General features: G+C 45.9%; 1 protein-coding gene across 2 annotated transcripts in view; it reads left to right on the top strand.

Annotated features, from left to right (window-relative positions):
- The first annotated feature begins 2,315 nt into the window (after positions 1–2,315).
- Erg (ETS transcription factor ERG) overlaps positions 2,316–19,253 on the top strand; it is a 148,950-nt gene continuing 132,012 nt past the window's right edge. Inside the window, exons 1-2 of one of the 2 annotated variants that reach the window (XM_051191942.1) lie at positions 2,316–2,403; positions 8,891–8,978. In XM_051191942.1, the coding sequence (XP_051047899.1) occupies positions 8,940–8,978 (39 nt within the window). In that variant the 5' untranslated portion in view covers positions 2,316–2,403; positions 8,891–8,939. The remainder of the gene's footprint in view (positions 2,404–8,890; positions 8,979–19,253) is intronic. The other variant, XM_051191944.1, reaches the window with a different exon arrangement.

Below are 19,253 nucleotides of genomic sequence, written 5' to 3'. Positions count from 1 at the left end.
GCTGTTGTTTTTGGAGTTCTTTAGTCTGGCTTTGCACAACTCTTGTCTTTCTGTGCTCTGACCAGGCCAGCTGTTACCTCACGAGGCTGGTAGCATGCCTCTCTCTGGCGGAACTCAGTCCCCCGGATTTTGTGACATCTTTTTGGATTCATCATGGCTTCTCAGATGTGTTATGGATAATTTACACTGTCAGATAAATGCCCTTAGGATAAATAAAATATTAATAATTCTATCATGCCGATTTAAAAGTGCTCATTGCACATATTCAATAGAATCCTCTCTGGGATTTTAGTTTGGTCTTAAAATCAGGTCCAACACTGTCTCCACCATGAATAAATCAAGCCATTCTTTCAGCCCAGAGGTTTTGGCATGAATACACACACAGCATAGCCCAGCATACGGAATCTTAGTTCATGATTTCAAAATTCGTATTCCCTTTGCAGCAGTTGGAAATGAAATACTGCCCTTACCACTGTCCATGGAAAATAGTAAAGTAGGCGGTAATCGTGTTGGCTTTTGGGTTTGGAGAAAAAGAAACTTGGAGACACCTTTGTGGGCTGAGGGTTTTCACAGCCTCGGGAAACATAACGCCACAGCCCTCCCCTTCCCATGGAGCATGGAGACAGAGAAGATGACAAGCCAACGCTCAGCCCTAGCTGATGGTAAAAGTAACTACAACCAAGCAGGAAACGTTGAAATATGTTCAAATTGTGAAAGGATTATGCTTGGTTTTGAAGAAAAAAAAAAAACCTGGAAAACACATAATTTGAAATAGAAAGAGTGTGAAGCTTCTCTTAGTTGAACGTAATACATGGATAGATTTAAAAAGTTTTCCAATTATGAAGAAAATAAAGAGTTTAGCAGGAAATCAGGGGCCCCGTATAATTTGCTTTGGAAACCTCGGTCCGGGTCTGGCATCTTTTGATGCTTCTTTCATGTTGCCTGGTCCTCCCTTCCTACCCCTTTCCTCTCTCTCCCGTCTCTTACTTCTGCAAGGTTGCATTCTGGTCCTCAACATCAACAGTCTTCCTGTATTTCCCGTGTCATGGCTATGGCTTGGCTGTGACGCTTGGACAATTTGAGGTGAATGTCTTGTCTTCGCTCAGGCCAGGATGCTTTGGGTGGAGTTGGCTGGGGGCTTCCTGAGCGGAATGGAAGGGAGTACTTATAAATAAATAATATCGCTGATGCCAAATACTGATTTTGATTCAACACCCGAGCCATTTTCTAGATTGAAAATGTTTTTGATGGAAACAGGCTCCATTTTCTGTTTTTCCCCCAGATATGATACCGCTAAATATAATATTTATGAATGGGATGTTTTCCTTGAAAAGTTGAAAAAGTACAGATATTCATGTATAGCTCAAAAAAAAAAAAAAAAAAAGAAAGAAAAAAGACGTTGAGCTTTAGATTTTGTTTGCCAGCATATTCAAAAAAAAATGTAGAATTTTGTAGCATTTACAAATGGAAAGAGTTGTTTTTTTCTTCTCCGGAACTAAAAACCATTGTTTAACGATAGTCTGTGGGATGATTTTATTATATGTGTGCATGTTTGTGTATGTGCTTACTCTGTGTGTGTGCATGTGTCCATGTGTGTGTGCGCATGTGCACTGTGTGTGCATTGCGTGTGTGTGCGTGTGCATGTGTGTATGTGTGTGTGCGTGCGTGCGTGCGTGTGTGTGTGTGTGTGTGTGTGTGTGTGTGTGAGCGCCTGTGCACACATTTGCTTTTTGAGAACTCTCTTTGGGCTCTCAGACTGAGCTAGTCTGGCTGACCATCGAGCCTCTGGCTGCCCTCCCCAGCACCGGGATTAAAGCCTGCAGAATCTGCTCTGCCTGCCTTTTCCTTGGGTGCTGGGGACTAAATCAGGTCTACAGTGAGCATTCTTCTGATTAGGACACTTCTCCAGGCCCCTCTGCCCGAGGGATGTTTTATGAATGCTAATTCTGTTTTGAGCAGAGGACATAACATAGCAATGACCTGGGAAGCTATTGGTACTAATGCTGGGCCTCTGAGAAGTGGAAATAGCAGACATCTTCTCTACAACAGCCTGTGCACCTTAGCTCGGCCCCGCCCTTATTTTATTATCGAGTTTTCTTTATTAACATCCAATTCCCTTACAAGAATAGAATGTCCCAGCCCTCCACCCTCTCTCTCTTTCTCTTTCGAGGGAAGATTTTTCATGCCCCTTTTAGGATATTTTAAAATAATTTTTTAAGAAGTAGATTTTGACATTAACTGTGCAGTTAATGTTGGTTATTCATATTTGGGGGAAATAAGGCTTGAAAATTTTAATTTCAGGTTGTTCCAAGATCTTTGGTGATGCAAGAAAAGCTGTGCTGGTTAAGAGCAGGACAGATGACTGCCAGAGAAAAAAGATGGCGGAACCAAGGACAATTAAAGGTAAACATTAAGATCCATGGCATAAACATGCCACCGACCCCTCTGTCATGGTCTGGAGACAGAGACAGCTCATCGATCTAAGTTCAGGTTAAGGGTTCGTTAGTGGCACAGAGAGCCTGTTGTTCAGGGGCAGGGCCTCTGGGAGGTGATAGATAAATTGGATCATTATGGTGACACCGTCTTGCCCGGATAGTGGAGGCCTTACAAGGATGAGGTGAGAAACTACATAAAGATACAACATCTCCCACGCTGTTCAGATGTATAAAAAGGTGGGGGGGTCCCTCAATAGGGTCTGTGATGTCGATTGGACTTTGGTCTAAACCTCCTTCTTTAGAATAGTCTGCTTCCAGTATTTTATTCTAACAATGGAGTATCCATTACAGTTGACCACCCTTCAGTTAAGATTTTTAAAGGAAGTGCACACATGTAAATATTTGGTATTTGTGGTCCCAAACCTCCACAGACACCCTCAGATACTTCCCCCAAACCACAATCTCTGTCTCAGCCTCTCCCTTCTTCCCACACTTTGGATTTTAGAGTTGTCGCTGTTAATCCTGGTGCCTCTCAAGTTCCTCTATCCACCACCTAAATTCCCTCTGCCCTTCAAGAAGGCCAAGGATAGTGCCCATTCCTGCATGCTTTTATAGTGTCTTTGTGACCCTACCAGAGTCAGGCGTTTTATACAATGCAGTAGCTTCCTCATTTACAGGGGCCACACAAAGATGAGTCTCAGTTGACCAACTGTGCCTCAAAACAAGGACAAAGCCAGAAAGGACAAAGTAAGATAAAACCAGAATTTCACAGGGCGGGGGTGGGGGTGGGGGCGCACCCTGAGATCCCTGGTCTACAAAGGCCCCATCTCCTCAGGAAAGCGCTCCATAGGGAAGGCTAGATGTGGCTCACAGATGATGGTCACAGAGTCCCAGGAGTGATTACCAGATTGGGGGGGGGGGCGTGGTGGCATATAACACTTGCAACATTCCCGGAAACAGAGTTGCTCTCCAGGAAGAAATACTGTAGTGCCAGCAGCTAACTACGTAAGCCATCCACCACTGCTGTAGCGAAACACCAGAGACTGGAGGGTTTGCACAGTAGAAAGGCATTGGTCTCGTAGTTCTTTGGGTTGGGTGTTCAAGGCTAGGGTGTAGGAGGGCTGGTTCCTTTTCAGGGCTCTCGGAAGCATCTGTGCCAGGCTTCCTTTGTTTTGTAATGGGGGCCCATCTTATTGTTGTGTCTTCAGATCTCCCTTTGAAAAAGTTGATCTTTGTGTGTGTGTGTGTGTGTGTGTGTGTGTGTGTGTGTGTGTAGTATATGTGTATATACGTGTATAATATTATATAAATGTATGTAATATACAAATACATACTATAAATATAGCATATATTTAGAACACTAAATAAACTGCATTTTAATTTCATTCTGTATATAAAGCCCCTGTCTTGGGGACTGGTAGTTAGGACTGTACGCATAACTCCAACGCATAAACAGGGAGAGAGGGGAAATGATGTGAGCCAAATTCCTGGAGTGGGCAATGATTCGCTTACAAAGATGAGCTGTGTTTTTCAAAGAAACCCCAGGTTTTGTAGACAAATGGGCACACCGAGTTTCTCACTTTTTGTCTGTCTCCCAACCTCTCTGCTGCTGTAGAAGTTCTCTGTTACTGTGACAAAACAAAACCAGACACGCAGGGAGGGAGGATTTGTTTTGGCTCAGGGTTGTAGCCATTTCCGTTGGTGTTTGTTGGCCCCGTCGCTTTGGGCCCACAGGCGTCTAGTGCATCATGGTGGGGGTATTTGGTAGTGGAGGCTGCCCATGTTACGGTTGCTGGGAAGCAAAGAAGAGATGGGAATGGGATCTCCATATCCGCTTCAGCAGCGTGCCTCCTTCTAGGCCCTTCTAAAGTGTCTCCTGCTAGTGTCTCTGGCTTGGGATCAAGCCTTCCGCCCATGGCCTCCCGCATGGCACCTGCTTATTTCTGGGTAGCTGCCATCGCTGGACTAGAGCAGGCTGGGAGGCACAGCGTTAAGGTGGCCTCACTCTCGGGGTTTTCTCTGTGTTGTACAGGCTGCAGAGGGCGTGCCTCTTTAACTGTGGCCCCTTGAGTGTCCCTGCCGTTCACTCCCCAGTCTTCTCGGGAGGTCCTAGCCTAGGACCAGTGGGTGCTGATGCTCCTGGCAGGGGTCCCAGAAGTTGGTCATCGGTGGTTATTATGTGTGTGTGTGCTGTGGGTAGAGGCCCACATACCTACTCCACCCTTCCCCAGAACAAGTGCAGCTGGGCCAGGTCGATCAAGAGCTTCCCAGTTTTCCTTGCTGTGGGCCATTTCACCTAAATTATTTACACTTAATGACTACATAGTTTAAAATCGGGAAAAAAAATGACAAAGGGCCCTTACAAAAAGCAGCAGGTTATATATTATTTTTCTTCACGCAACAACATTTTTATTTCCTATCAAAATCATCTACTTGGGGTATTTTTGCTTGTTTTCCTTCTCACAGGTATGCATGTGGTGTAGGCACAGGTTCATGTGTGTGTACACCTGTGGAGGCTTAAGGTTGATGTCAGGAGTCTTCCTCAGTCAATCCCCACCACACTCATTGAGGCAGGGTCTCTCAGTTGAGCCCAGAGCTTTGTGATAGGGCTAGTCTGGTTGGTCAGCTGACTCCAGGGATCGCATCTCTGTCTTCTGAGTACAGGATGTGCAAGTGAGCTGTCACACCAGCTTGCCACTTACGTTGGTCTTGGTATCTGAAGCCCAGTCTGAACACTGGGGAGGAAGAGCTTTAGGCACTGAGCCATCTCCGCAGCCTGTTTTTACTTCCTTCCTCCCCATAAATGCTGTGTGCTTTGCACCCTGAGAGGTTTCATAGGCTTGACCCATCATCCCACTCCAGAGAGCCTGGAAGGGTTCACAGATCAGGCTCCACTTGCCTGACAGACAGTTGGGGTAGATTGCAGCCGAGTCTCATGTCTACACTAGTGGGAAGTGCTGAGGACAGTTTGCTTTCTTTATTCCCAGACACTAAACACACAAAGATTCTGTCAACCGCACTCAGTTATCCGACGCCCCGACACTGAGAATCTGACTCTTCCGATTGCTCCCGCCAGCATTCAAAACCACACACAGGTTTGGGGGTTGACTCCCTCCAGGTATCCTCATTTCAAATACTGGAAGAGTCTCCACACAACTCACACTTGGCCCCAACTTGATCACAACATCCTGGGGGTGGGGATACCCATGAGTTCACTTCTGGTTTCACTAACTTACTGAGATGACTCATAGAACTCAAGAGAGCCAGGTATGGCTATGGTAGGTTAGGGAGAACAATCGTGGTGAGCCGATGAGGGTATTTACAGGGTGAGTCTCAGAAGAATTCCGCATGTGGTAAAGCCCTGCAGAGTGCCAGCAAGTTCTCCAGCAGCCCCCCCCCCCTGTAACAGTGTCCTCTGAGATTGAAACATTCTATCCAGCTGGGGTAGAAGATACCTTCTTTAAACAGGAAGGGCAAACAACTCAGTATAGTTTCAGGAAGGCCCTGAAATCAACCAGTTTCACTAGGATCCTCCCTGCAGGAGTAATCAATGATCTCTCAGAGTTGTTCTGAGTCAAGACAAGCCAGGCTTATCTTGAGACCAGACCAGCTGCCCAGAAGAAGCAAAAACCAGCTGAGCTGCCTGGAAGAGGTTTAGACCAACGGAGTCCCTTGTAAAGCACCATCTCCAGCCTGTTGAGCTGTCCACAGGCTGTGCAGTGTGCTCCTGGTTCCCAGCTTTTGTGAGCTGTCACTGTGCTGGGGTAGGTCTTGGCGATGCAGCTCTCTTTGAGTCATTTCTGCTCTTGTAAGTAACCCCTTACCCGTATTCCTGTAAGTAACCTCTAGTGGCTTGAATGAGAATGGTCCCATAAGCTCATATATTTGAGCTCTTAGGAACCAAAGGAGTGGCACTATTCGAAAGGATTAGGAGGCATGGGCTTGTTGGAGGAAGTATGTCACTGGGATGGACTTTGAGGTTTCCAAAGGTGATGCCAAGAATCCCAGTGCCTCTCTCTTTCTGCAGCCCGTGGACCAGGATAGAACTCCCAGCTCCTAGCACCAGAGCTGCCTGCCACCATGCTCCCCACCACAAGGATAACAAACAAAGCCTTTGAAATCACAAGCAAGCTCCCAGTTAAATGGTCTCCTTTATGAGAGTTGCTGTGGTCGTGATGTCTCTTTATAATAACAGAATATTGACTAAGACAGAAGTTGGGTAAAACTCAATGTTTCACCAAGTTGGTGGTATCATGCTTTGGCCTGCCATGGGATTCCTATCTGGGGGTGAGTAGATGTGTGTGCTGTGTCTAAACAGGAAGAGTTATGTCACACAACAGCACCGGGAGTTTCCATGGAACTTTAGTGGAGCAGTCATGGCTGATCAGCTCACAAAACATTGGTTCACTCCATCTCCATCCTTTTATGCCATCCCAAAGGTTGGGGGTGGAGGAGAGTACAAGTTTGAAATAGCAATCAGGGTTTGATCTTTCTGGAAACCAGTCCCAACCTAAAGGTATGCCCAGGCCCATCAGGGGTCATCAACTTAGGAAGGTTTGGGTTTCATGCCAGGAACTGGTTGAAAAGAGCAAATACATGTACTCCAGTAGTATTCCCCAATTATGGATGCATAACAAGGGTTTTTGAGGACTCATTGGCATTCCTGAGTTTCTAAGGATGGGCATGGAGACCTGGTTCCTGTCCTACACTCAGCTCGGCACTGTGCTCCAGGAGAGCCCTTCTGCCAAACCTTCTAGAGTCTGGTCTTATATCTAGCCAAACTAAGCCACAGGATGGTCTTGTATATACCCAAACCCTAAACCATAGGGTGGGTGCCCGGGTACCCATAGCTGCTGTTTTTCTGGGCTGGCATCTTTGGGTGGATGCCAGCCTTTCCTGGCATTTATTCCTTTGGGCAGATTCCGTGTGTTGTTCTGAGACTGGAAAGATGACTATATTAGCTACTTTCCCCAATGCTATGACAAAATACCTGACAAAAGCAATTTACAGAAGGAAGAGTTCATTTTGGCTCACACTTGGAGGGGGCATCATGATAGGAGGCGAACACAGTACCGGGAAACGGAGAAAAATCCTGGTGCCGAGATCATTAGGCTGTGAGCCCAACTGACTGGAAATAGGACATCTGTGTTGAAGTGACATCAGTTTCTTTTTACTCTTGCTTTGTGTCTTCTTTTATGGCTCTTGCTGGGAAAGCTTTAAGGAAGGTCTAAGGACCTTGATTATTCAGGGTATAGTGTGTAGATCGGTAGTAACCTGTGGCCACAAAACCCTGCTGGGTTATAAGCCGCCCCTCATCTTGGTGGCTTAAAGCATCCAGCACACGTTTAGTCCATGGCCCTTTTGGATGACAAGTCCCTTTACTTCTTTCTGTGAGGGACAGTGATCCGGAAGTGTAAGCCAAACATCCTTCCTCCCACCAAGTTCCTTGGTGCAGGGTGTCTGTTACTCAAGAGAAATGAAGCCAGGATGCTGGCTTTGGGAGTGAGGTGGTCTGTCTCCCCTGAGTCCTGATCTGTTGGGTATTAATGGGTGGTACTGACAGAGCTATCCCCCCGCCAAGTCTTTGTGTCCTCACCTGGACAGCAGGAATTATCGCTCGGAGTCAAAACCAGGATGAAAGGGTCAAATATCTTTGTGGTCCTTAGACCAGGGGCTGGCATTGCATCGGTAGTGAAGCATATGCTGGTCACACATCTGTCATTCCAGCACTTGGGAGAAGGAGACAGGATGATCAAGAGTCCAGGGACAGGCTCTGGAACGTAAGACCCTGCCCCCAAAACAAAACGCAGTGAACTTAATAATGAGGCAATGGAGAGATGCGTAGGTGACATCCATTTGCACTGAACGTCTGAAGTCCGTTTTTATTGATGCAACACGAAACGTCTTGCGTTGTTGTTTGCTGTCTCCATTTAAAGGCTTGGCAGTGTTAATCACTTAAGGCAGGGTATGTGAGCTGCGTATGATGCCAGCCATCTTTCTGAAAGTGTGTGTTCACGGTTGGGGGGGGGGCTAGTTGCACCCGGTTGTTGGTTTTGGTGTGATGCAGCATGCAGTACATGTGTGAAGCATTGTGGTCAAGGTAGGGTGCCTTCCGCATATGGCACTTCACGAACTTGTCATTTCTCTGCACCAGGGACACTCCAATTCCCCGCATCCTGTTATTTTTAAACGGCCCCCTTCCTTGTTGTCCTCCGGCATTTCGGGGTGCAGAACATCAAAAGTTACTGCCAGTCTGTGCTGATGCAGGCCATTTCAAGATAAGGCCAAGGCGGTTTCTTCCGGACTTGTAGGCTGAGTTTGGCTGAGAATGAGTGGCATCGTTCATTCAGGGGGACAGACATTCTGAGAGTCCCCGGGGGCCCCTGTGTTCCTGGGGGGGGATAAAAGCCAGAAGAGTGGTTGATCGCTATCCTCTTTCCCTTCTTGTCTTGTAGCTGTCGTGGGTTCTGCGCGGCTGGTGAGTGAACTGGCCTGCTGAAGGTCATGATCCAGACTGTCCCTGACCCTGCAGCTCAGATCAAGGTAAGCGCTGGCAGGTGGTTCCAGCTTCCTCCTCAGCTGCGCTCTCCCGGTGAATGACCCCTGTATCAACTAACACAGGGTCCAGGCGAAGAATCGAGCGCAGACTCCAGCTCAGGAAGTGGCTTTCACAGTTTTAAATACTTGAAAACAAGTTTGTAAAGGACTGCTTTGTGACACATAAATTGCACAAAATTTACATCTCAGGGATGTAAAGGTGGTTTTAAAGTGCATTTATTTGCAATTATTATGTGTGTGGTGGGTGTGTGTGCAGGTTTGTGCATGCTGCAATATACTTTGGGAGGTCCGAAGACAATTTTGTGGAGTTGGCTGCCTACTTCAGCCTTTACATGGGTTCCGGGGATGGAAAACAGGCCACCAGACTTTCTCTGCAAGTGCCTTACCTGCTGAGCCACATCTCTGTCCCTCGGGGTGTTTTATGGGAAGCCAGCCTTGCTTCTCATGGTGATAAGAGTTGAATGGTTGCAGCGAAGTGGGGATGTGTGTGTGTGACTCCAAGCTGAAAACCTCCATGCACTCTCTGGGCCTTTATGGGAAAGCAGTTGTTGGCTCTGTTTTAATTTCACCTTCTTTGTGGGGATCGCTTAGGAAGTGACCAGAGGTGGACCTGTTGGATTTCAGTATTCAAATGTGAGTTCATGTCAGCACACTGACCTTCCAGAAGCTTCTGCATTTCAAGCATGACAGCTATCAGGACAGTTGTCTGGTACAATGTGACTGGGCGATGGGAAAGAAAGTGAGGAGATGAATAGGGAATTGTGGGTAGAGATACCTTGTTTGGGGGGTGAGCTTGTGGGGAGCTGAGAGGCTCTCTTGGGATACTGGTGAGGGGGAAGGGTGCTCGCTATTACTGACCAGGCGAGTTGTATACTCTGTGTATTTCTAAGCGCAGTAATACAAAGAAGTTATAATTGCTGAAGGAGGCTAACACATAACTCAGGTGGAGCTGTGTTGGAGGAAGGCACTCTCCAGCCATAAGCCACTCTGCTGATTAGTAAAAGAAGTGTGTGTGTGTGTGTGTGTGTGTGTATGCATGTATGTGTTCGAGTGAGTGTGAATCTATGTGTGTGTGTGTCAGTGTGAGTGCATGTGCTTGAGTGTGTGTGAGTTTGAGTGCATGTGTTGAATGTGTGTGAATCTGTGTGTGAGTATGTGAGTTTATGAGCATGAATCCGTATTGAGTGCATGTGTGTAAATCTTTGTGTGAGTGAGTATGTGTGTGTATGTGTGAATCTGTGTGAGTGTGCAAATCTGTGTGTGAGTGTATGTCTGTGTGACAATGTGTGTGTGAATCTGTGTATGTTTGTGAAATCTGTGTGTGTATTGTGTGAATCTGTGTGTGTATGTGTGTGTGTGTTATGGACATTCTCTGTGTTGACCTCCTTGATCCTATGCAGACAGCCACAGCTGCCGTGGGTTGAGGAGAGCAGTGGCCTTACCACACCCAGGAGACCCTGTTTTAACCGCATTCTCCATGGCCTCTGGCCCTTAGGATGTTTCCACCCTCCCTTGGATGATGTTGGGGAAGGGTGTGATGTAGGTCTCATTTGTGACTGAGCACTCCACAGACACCCTTCTCTGAGTTTTGACCAGGTGTGACACTTCCTGTCCACCATACACACACACACACACACTTGTTGGTGAGGCTGGAGAATGGTGCTAATCACTTTCAGCCTTGTCTTTTTATAAAATAATAGCTTTATGAATTATTTGAGACCAGCTCCTTCTAGATTGTTCTCTCACTTCCCTACACACCGACTGAGTTTTCTTCCTCCTCCTCCTCTTTCCAGTTTTTTAATGAGATAAATATTTGTATTTGCTCATGTTCATGAGTGACATCTTCATTCCTTGAAGAGATGAGCGGCCAACTCCAGACGCACGAGGCTGCCGATGTAACAAGCTATCACGGTCTTGTCTTTCAAATAAGTACAGGTGATCCCCCTAGATAGAGACATGGATCACAGCATGTGTGGGAGTTGGAACCACTTGCTTATAGTCACTTTCTAGCTACACATGCTCTACTGTTAGGTGGCTGGCAGCCCAGTGGGATAGTTCCTATTACCAGCAGAACAAATTTTGGAATGATGTGGTGTGTTGTGACATCATGACCTCACCAGAGAGCTCTTCCAGCTCCAGGGTGATCTCACAGGAGCACCGTCACTTGCCTGGCCAGTTACCACCCCACGCATCCCTGCATGGACCACCGCTGTCCTTGGAACTCTGTGGGATGCAGCCTCCTCCTATCTGCTCATTTCAGTTACCAATGTGTGTGCATCCTGGTTTCCTCCATGCCTTTCCATAGCTTGACGATGCCTCTGAACATTTTGAATCAGGGGTCTCCTTAGTAACGTGGCAAATACTCTCAGTTTCCTCCCAGAATGTGCATGGTCTTGCACACTTTGATGTGCTCACTGATCAACTGCAGGCTGCTCCAGGAACCCCTGGGGGCCCAGCATCCCTGCTGAGGAATCTCTGCTGGTGACAGAAAGCCCACTGGATGAGTCAATGGAACCAAAGCAAATTTTCATTCCTGCCCAAACCTCATGACCGAAACAAAACAGAACAAGGGAACTCAACTAGTACCTCTTAGATCTCCCCGGAGTGACAGCAGTTCATGAGGAGAGGTTGTTCAGAGCAGTTTTGATTTCTATTCAGCACACAGGACAGGCCCACATACAGCAGTCTGGTCTTGCAGAGCAGGGCTCTCAGCGTGGGCTTTTGTTAAGAAGCAGGCTCATGCAGTAATTACCAGTGTTGCTGGGCTGTACAAGATCCTGGGAGCATTGTGAGTGTGGTACATGTTCTTCTATCTCTGGATACCTCTGACAAACCCTCTTTGAGTTTTCTGTGGGGTTAGAAGCAGCAGCATGCCTTTGCCCTAAAAACCAGAGGATTTACAAGCATAAAATTGCACGTGCGTCTCCGTGGGTTTTGCTGCTTCGATTCTGGTGTCCAGATGTTGAGGTTTGTCCCAAAGCAGGGGCTGTAAAAAGCGGAGAAAGTTCCTTTATATACATATATATGACCAAATTCCAAGACTGAATGAGAATCCTGCCTGTGTTTTTGCTTAATTGAGAATGCATGTTTTTCTGAGAGCTCTGAAAAGTAAACAGATTGAAGAAAGCATGGCCCTTGATTGTTAGGGAGCCTCTGTAGATTTTTCTGGGAAATGCCACTTGCCTTTTCAAATATGAAGTTTATACGGCTGATCCACTGCTCTTATCAATGCCCCAAATAAACAATAATTTGTAAGGACTTTCCCATTAATCTCATGAATTGTTAATGATGACAGTATTGTTGAGCTGAGTCTGAGACCAAAAATCCAAAAGTCTCAGGATTAAAACCACATCTTATGGTGTCCCTTGTTGGAACACAGCCAAGCAGTCAAAACATCTTCCCTGACTCGTGTGCAGGGACAGGGTTCTGTGCCTATGCTCCATGACTATGTGAGAGATTGACAATGGAAGTTTTAACATCTCTTATCACACCTTTCAACACACAACTGGTCTAGAGTCCACAGGGAAGGCTAGGGGTGCAGGCTTGCCTCCCTCCTCTGTCTCATCCAGCCCTAGAGAGAGACTGTGCTGCAAGAATTATGTACAAAGTAGGCAATTCAGGTAGAATGTCCTTTGTCCAAGATGCTTTGTTCTGGGAGTATAATACCTTCAATTTCAGATTGTTTTTGGATTTGAGAATACATGCATAGTCACACTGATCTTTCTGGATAGGACTAGAGTCTAAGCATGGAATTTATTTTTTTTTTTCTATTTCACTTGCCGTTACACACATATCATGAAGAAAACTTTGTACAGTGTTCTTACTGCATCTGAGACTTGACCATGAGCCATCATGGAGGTCAGGTGGGGAATTTGCTAATTTGCAATATCTACCCTCCTACACACCTACAAAAAAGTGCAGAGTATACAAAACAAATAATCCCTAACAGCTCTCTCTCTCTCCCTCTCTCTCTCTCCCTCTCTTTCTCTCTCCTCCCTCTCTCCTCTCTCATTTTACCTTAATATCAAGTAATATAAAAGTATACCGCATATGTATGCTAGGGAAGCCTACACTGTGATATTGCTGAGTAGGTGGTTTTGGTTGTAGACCATCACCAAGCAGCTAAATTCAAAAGCCTGGGTAGGTTCCGGGAGGTGCACAGCCATTGTACATAGGATACTGAGTAGGACATTGTCTTGACTCCACAGCTCTGTTAACTGTGCAGAACTTCTAGGTGATGCTTAGCTCACTGCTTTAAGACCATGGCTTTGGGACTCACACAGGGAGTATTAAAGAATTGGGTATCCCAATGTCCCAGCCCCAGGGATTTAACCAACCTTAGAATGGGTTGGGAGAGTCTTATCTTTTAAAATCCCTCTAGGGGACTCTAATGTGCTGGCTGGGGTTGGCATACCAGTCAGTGTTATTTTTCTCCTAAACACTGCTCCACAATCATGTAGCCTCTAAATTTATTTTATAATCTCTCATTTAAACCTTAATTAAACCCAGTGAGTCATGATGGGAAAAAAGTATGAGGGCATCTTATTGGAAGAAGAAGAGGAGGAGAAGAAGAGTTTTAGTAGGAGTAGGAGGAAGAGAATAAGGAAGGGAATCATGAGGTCTAAAGATAAAATTCATTATATACATGTATGAAATTGTCTTCTTTTTTTTTTTTTAAGTTGTGCAACCTGGCGGTGGTGGCACAAACCTTTAATCCCAGCACTCAGGAGTCAGAGGCAGGTGGATCTTTGTGAGTTCGAGGCCAGGGTGGTCTACAGAGCTAATTCCAGCCTCCAAAACTACAGAGAAACCCTATCTCAAAAAAAAAAGTTATGCAGTGATGGTCTTTTTTTTTTTAAGGGAGCTGTAGTCTAAGATCCTTAGGATAACATGCACACTCTGCACAGGAAGTCACAATTCCAATGTTAAATGCTGCTGTAGACAATCACACAATGGTCATCACTCAGTGGCCATCAAAGAGTGTCTACCTCACAGTGACCTTCATGGTGTGGTCATAAAAGTGTGACCGTCAAATAGTGGCCGTCGCAACATGACCCTCACACAATAGTGTTCCTTCAGTGGTGATCCTGCAGTGGCTGTAACAGAGTGACCATGGTATGGTGGCCATCACACAGACGTCAACACCCTCCACGTTTTGAAGTGGGGGGGGTTGGGATTGTGGAAGGACTTTGGAACTTTGGGCTAGAAAAGCCATTGAGAGCTCTGTGGGATGATCGGTGGGGGCTTAGCAGATGAGAATGTAGCGAGCAGTGTAGAGGATGCAGGCGTGGCTTGAAGAGTTCTAGAAGGAAGCTTAAAGACTACCAAGCCATTTGTTATTTTGAATTAAGATCCTGTAGTTCTAGCTGGCTGGGACTGAAGAGTCAACTGTGATTAACAAGAAGCCAGAACTGCTGCAGGGAAACTTTTACCGTATTGATACAATTGGTGCTGGTCAGCTGGAGCTAAGAAATTAGTGGTGATTAAGAAGAGACCAGCATCACTGAGGTGAATATTCTGAGAGCCCAAAGAAGCTGTGTTCCAGAGGTGGCCAAGGTCGTACCTCATCCTTGCAGCCTGACGTGGTAATATCTAAGACTCACCCAAGTGGTACTGGTTTTGAAGGTATGAAGAGGTCATGGAGAGCAGCTGGGGCTTGTCTCTGTGAGAGGCCAGGAGAGGCCACTGGTGAAGGTGAAATCTTAGTGGCAGTTGAAGGCTCAGGACTGAAGGGGTCATGCACAGAAGTTGAGAATTGGCACCATGAAGAGAGCCTATTGGTAAAAGTGCAGTCCATTTTCAGAAGACCCCAGAGTTTCAGAGATGTTAGTACCCTGAGATGACCACCAAAAACAGCAGCAGCAGTGGAGTGGACCCAGCCAGAGCCTAGAGGGCAGCTGTGTGTTTTGCAGAGGGCAGAGCCGGAGAACTGACCCAAGCCCTTTGGGGGAATCCCGAAGATCATGAGTACATCCCAGATATTGGGCTGTTGGCAATTTTGTTTTTCTTTGATTTGATTTTGACCGTGCCCTGATTTTTTTCCTTCTTGAAGTAAGAAAGTATTTTACTGGAGCCCACAGTTGAGAGACTTGAATTTTAAAAGACTTGGTATTTTTAAAGATATTGACTATTTTTAAAGGAACTGAAATTTTAAATGTGTTTGACTTTGTAAAGACTGTGGATCTTTTAAAGCTTTTTAAGATCTTGGGGATGGATAAGAAAGGAAAGGGTTGTGGCTTAATGGTGGTGTGTTTGTTTGTCAAGTTGACAAGGGATCCGTTGTATTGGGTAGTTTTGCATGTCAACTTGACACAAGCTGGAGTCATCAGAGGAAGGAGCCTCAGTTGAGGAAATGCCTTCTTGAGATCCAGCTGTAAGGCATTTAATCATTTAGTGATCAATGGGGAGGGTCCAGGCCATGATGGGTAGTGTCATCTCTGGGCTGGTGGTCGTCCTGGGTTCTATAAGAAGGTGGCCTGAGCAAGCCATGAGCAGCAAGCCAGTAAGCAGCACCCCTCCATGGCCTCTACATCAGCTCCTGATTCCAGGATTCTGCCCCATTTGAGTTCCTGTCCTGACTTCCTTCAATGATGAACAGCAGTGCTGATAACATAATAACCCCCCCCCATTTGCTCTTTGGTTAAATTTTGTTGCAATAGAAACCCAAATTAAGACAGATGTCACTCAGTGCTCATCACAGGATGGCCATCACTCAGTGGACATCATTTTGTGTTCATCATATGGTAGCCATCACATAATAACTTCACTCTATGGCCGTCATGTCGTGGCCACCAAACAGTGCCCATTACACTGGGGCCATCACATAGATATTATCACACCACTGTGGCCTTCATATGTTGGCCATCATAGCATGACCTTCACACAGGGGCCATCACAGAATGACCGTTCCATGGTGGGTACCACACGCTGAGCATAGTGACTTTCTCTTGGCGGCCATCACAAAGGGACATCACTCAGTGACCATCATGAGGTGACTATCACACTGCGACAATCATAAGCTGACTATCAAGACAGTGCCCATCATGCCGTAGCCACCACAGAGACATCATCATGTTGTGGCCTTCACATGTTGGCCATCACCGTGTGACTTTCACAAACCCATGACCATTGTATTGTGGCCGTCACAAAGGGGAACTCACTTAATGAACACCTCCCAGTGGCCATCATAAACTGACCTTTGCACGTTACCGCCAAACAGTAGTGATCACACTGTGGCCATCACACAGGAGCCCTATAGCGTACTGACCATTGATTTGGACCAACACATTATGGAGTGGCCATTACGGAGTGACTGTCACATAGTGACCATAATATGGTTTAAAAGAAAATGGCCCCCAATGGAATGGCACTATTAGGAGGCGTGGCTTTACTGGGCCGTGTATGGCCTCATTAGAGGAAGTGTGTCACTGTGGAAGTGGGCTTTGAGATCTCACATGTGCTCAAACCATCACACCCAGTTACTCCTTTAAAATCCTGTTGCCTATGGTTCAAAGATACAGAATTCTCCAGCACTGTGTCTGCCTGTACACACACCGCCACACTCCTGGCAGCCATTTTCCTTGCCACACTGATAACAGACTAAACCTCTGAAACTGTAAGCTGCCACCTCAGTTAAACATTCCCCCTTATAAGAGTTGCAATGGTCATGGTGCCCTTTCACAGCATTAGGAACGCTGAGACAGAAGTTGGTATTGGGGACTCGGGTATTGCTGTAAAAAGCCTGACTGTGCTTTTGTTTGGAGGAATTTGGATTTTGGGAGTTTGGGTTAGGAAAGCAGTGGGATGCTTTATGTACTGTGTAATGGGCCATACCAGTAGGTTCATGGAAGATAGTGGCATTAAGAGTGATTTGAACTGTGGGAAGCTGGCTCAGGTGTTTTCAGAGAGGAAGACATTCAGTATGTTACCTCAAAATCATTCTTGTGGTATTTGGTGAAGAATGTGGCTAAAGTGAAGAATTTTGGATTAATTCCCTTGGTAGAGGAAATCTCAAAACAGCCTAGTATAGACCCAGTGCTAACTCTAACGAAGATATATAATGAAAAAGAGAAAGTTGAGCAAGAAAAAAATATTTGAGAATAATAGTACCAGAAAGTGGAATGGAGTTAAGTACTGTACTCAAGGAGATAACAGATTAAGAAATTGAATAAAGGGATTGGTGGCCCCAGGACAAGATCCCACACAGCTAAATTTCCAATTTGTGGAAAGGAATTAAAGAAAAGCTTAGAGCCGGGTGTGGTGGTGCACACCTTTAATCCCAGTGCTTTGAAGGCAGAGACAGACAGATCTCTAAGTGTGAGGATGGCCTGTTCAACAAAGCAAGTTCCAGAACAGCCCAGCTTAGATAGTAAAGGAAATCATGGGAAGCAGAAAGCCAGTGATGGTGAGGGGCCACGTTCCAGGCCCAGCAAGCAGCAGAACTTGGCAGCTTGAGCCTCATGGTTCTGACTTTAGAGGAAAGGACAGAAGAAAGACATCATGGAATTATCCTCCACGACTAAGGAAAGCTGCCGAAGCCAGGCATGTGTCAGGGATGTCCCTGAATGAAGGCCTACAGAGACCATTCCTTGAATCTATCAAGTTAAAGCCAGGATTGCCTTGGAGACCCCAAAATGTTAGAGATGCCAGAGTGTTGGGACACCTGCTAAGGAGAGCTGCTAACAGAGAGTGGAACCAGCCCGAGAGAGAGAAGTGTGTTGCAGTCAACAAAGCTGAAAGGAGTTGGAGACCTGAAGAGCGTTTCGACATCAGACATGGAGATGCAGAGTTTGGAGTTTGCACAGGTGTTTTGTTTTTGGTCTCTCTTTGGCCCAGTATTTCCTCACTATGTCCCCTCCTCTATGTTTTTGGACCAGCACTGCATATCCTCTGCCATTATAAATTGGAAGTGTATAATCTAGATTTTTTTTATTTTTATTTTATAGCGGATTATAGTTAAGCGATTTTTACTAATCTCAAAAGAGACTCCAGCTCCACTCAGTAGCCTTCACACTGTGTTCATCATAAAGTGGTAATAACACAGTGGCCATCACATCATGACTATCAGTGACCGCCGTACGGGGCCATCACACATGGGCAATATCACACAATGTCCCTCACGTGATGGCTGTCCCACAGTGGCCATCACACAGTAACTAACTGTCATAACTTGGTGTCCATCACACAGGGAACATCACTCAGTGGCCACTGCAGAGTTACCTTTTCATTGTGTACTTTACACACAGTGAACATCACTGTAGGAAACGCATCAAGCAGGAAAGTAAACAACTGAAAATAGCCCCAGGATGTCCCCGAAACTGACCAGATTCACTAGGTACCTCCCTGTCAGAGTAAACCATAAAATCTGAGCACCCCCCCCTCCCAAAAAGAAGGGAGCTGACCTGCAAAGACTCAGAGAACAGCTGCGGAGAAGACTCTGAGACCACATCAGCTGCCCAGAAGAAACAGAAACCAGCTGAGCTGCCTGGGAGAGGTTTTATAGGCTGCCGTGAGAACCAGCCTCCAGCAGCAGCAGCACAGGGTTCCAAGGGAATCCATGGAGTCAGCGTACTAAGACTTTTATCTGTGGGGGTAAGGGAAAACACACACACTCTCTTTTGATGGTTTCCTTCTTCTGTACTCTTCATTATTCTCAATTCAATTTTGCTCTGTAGCTTAGATGCCCCAACAAAATCTCTCAGGCATATTATAACAATTGCAATGTGGTTACATTCTATTTTTCAAGTGAATGATTATAATGCATACAGGTAAAAAACAAAACAAACAAAAAAACCACGTTTTCCATTTCCCTTGCAGGATGAAAACAAATTCATCCCAAGGACCTACATACATTTACATCTAAGTAACTTGTTATAGATTAGCAGGTGTGAGCAAGCAGAATATTTTTCTCGGCCATTTCTTCTGCTGGCAGGATGAATATTGTGGTTACAAAGAAAGAAGCAATCGCTTTATTACTTACCATGAAAGAAAGGTGGTCTTATAAGGAATATTAGAGGGATCACAAACCTAAACTTTTATAGATGAGTAACAACCAGTCAGCTCTACTTTCAATCCTCAGGGTGTATACCCACTCATCATCGGGCGATAGAGGGCAGAAATGGGCTCAAGGGAGTAATCATCTTGGATCACCAACCCATCTAACAAGGAAAGTACGTCAGCTCCTAGTAACTGGGCTGCTTTGGTTTTGACCTCTAATCTGAATAGATCTGTCCCTCAGCTGTGTGTCCTTGTGAGCTTTAG

The sequence above is a fragment of the Phodopus roborovskii genome, unplaced genomic scaffold (assembly GCF_943737965.1).
Source record: "Phodopus roborovskii unplaced genomic scaffold, PHOROB, whole genome shotgun sequence".
In the NCBI taxonomy this organism is placed as follows: Eukaryota; Metazoa; Chordata; class Mammalia; order Rodentia; family Cricetidae; genus Phodopus; species Phodopus roborovskii.
Note: the sequence above shows the minus strand (reverse complement) of the source record. Positions and strands in the feature narration are given on the sequence as shown.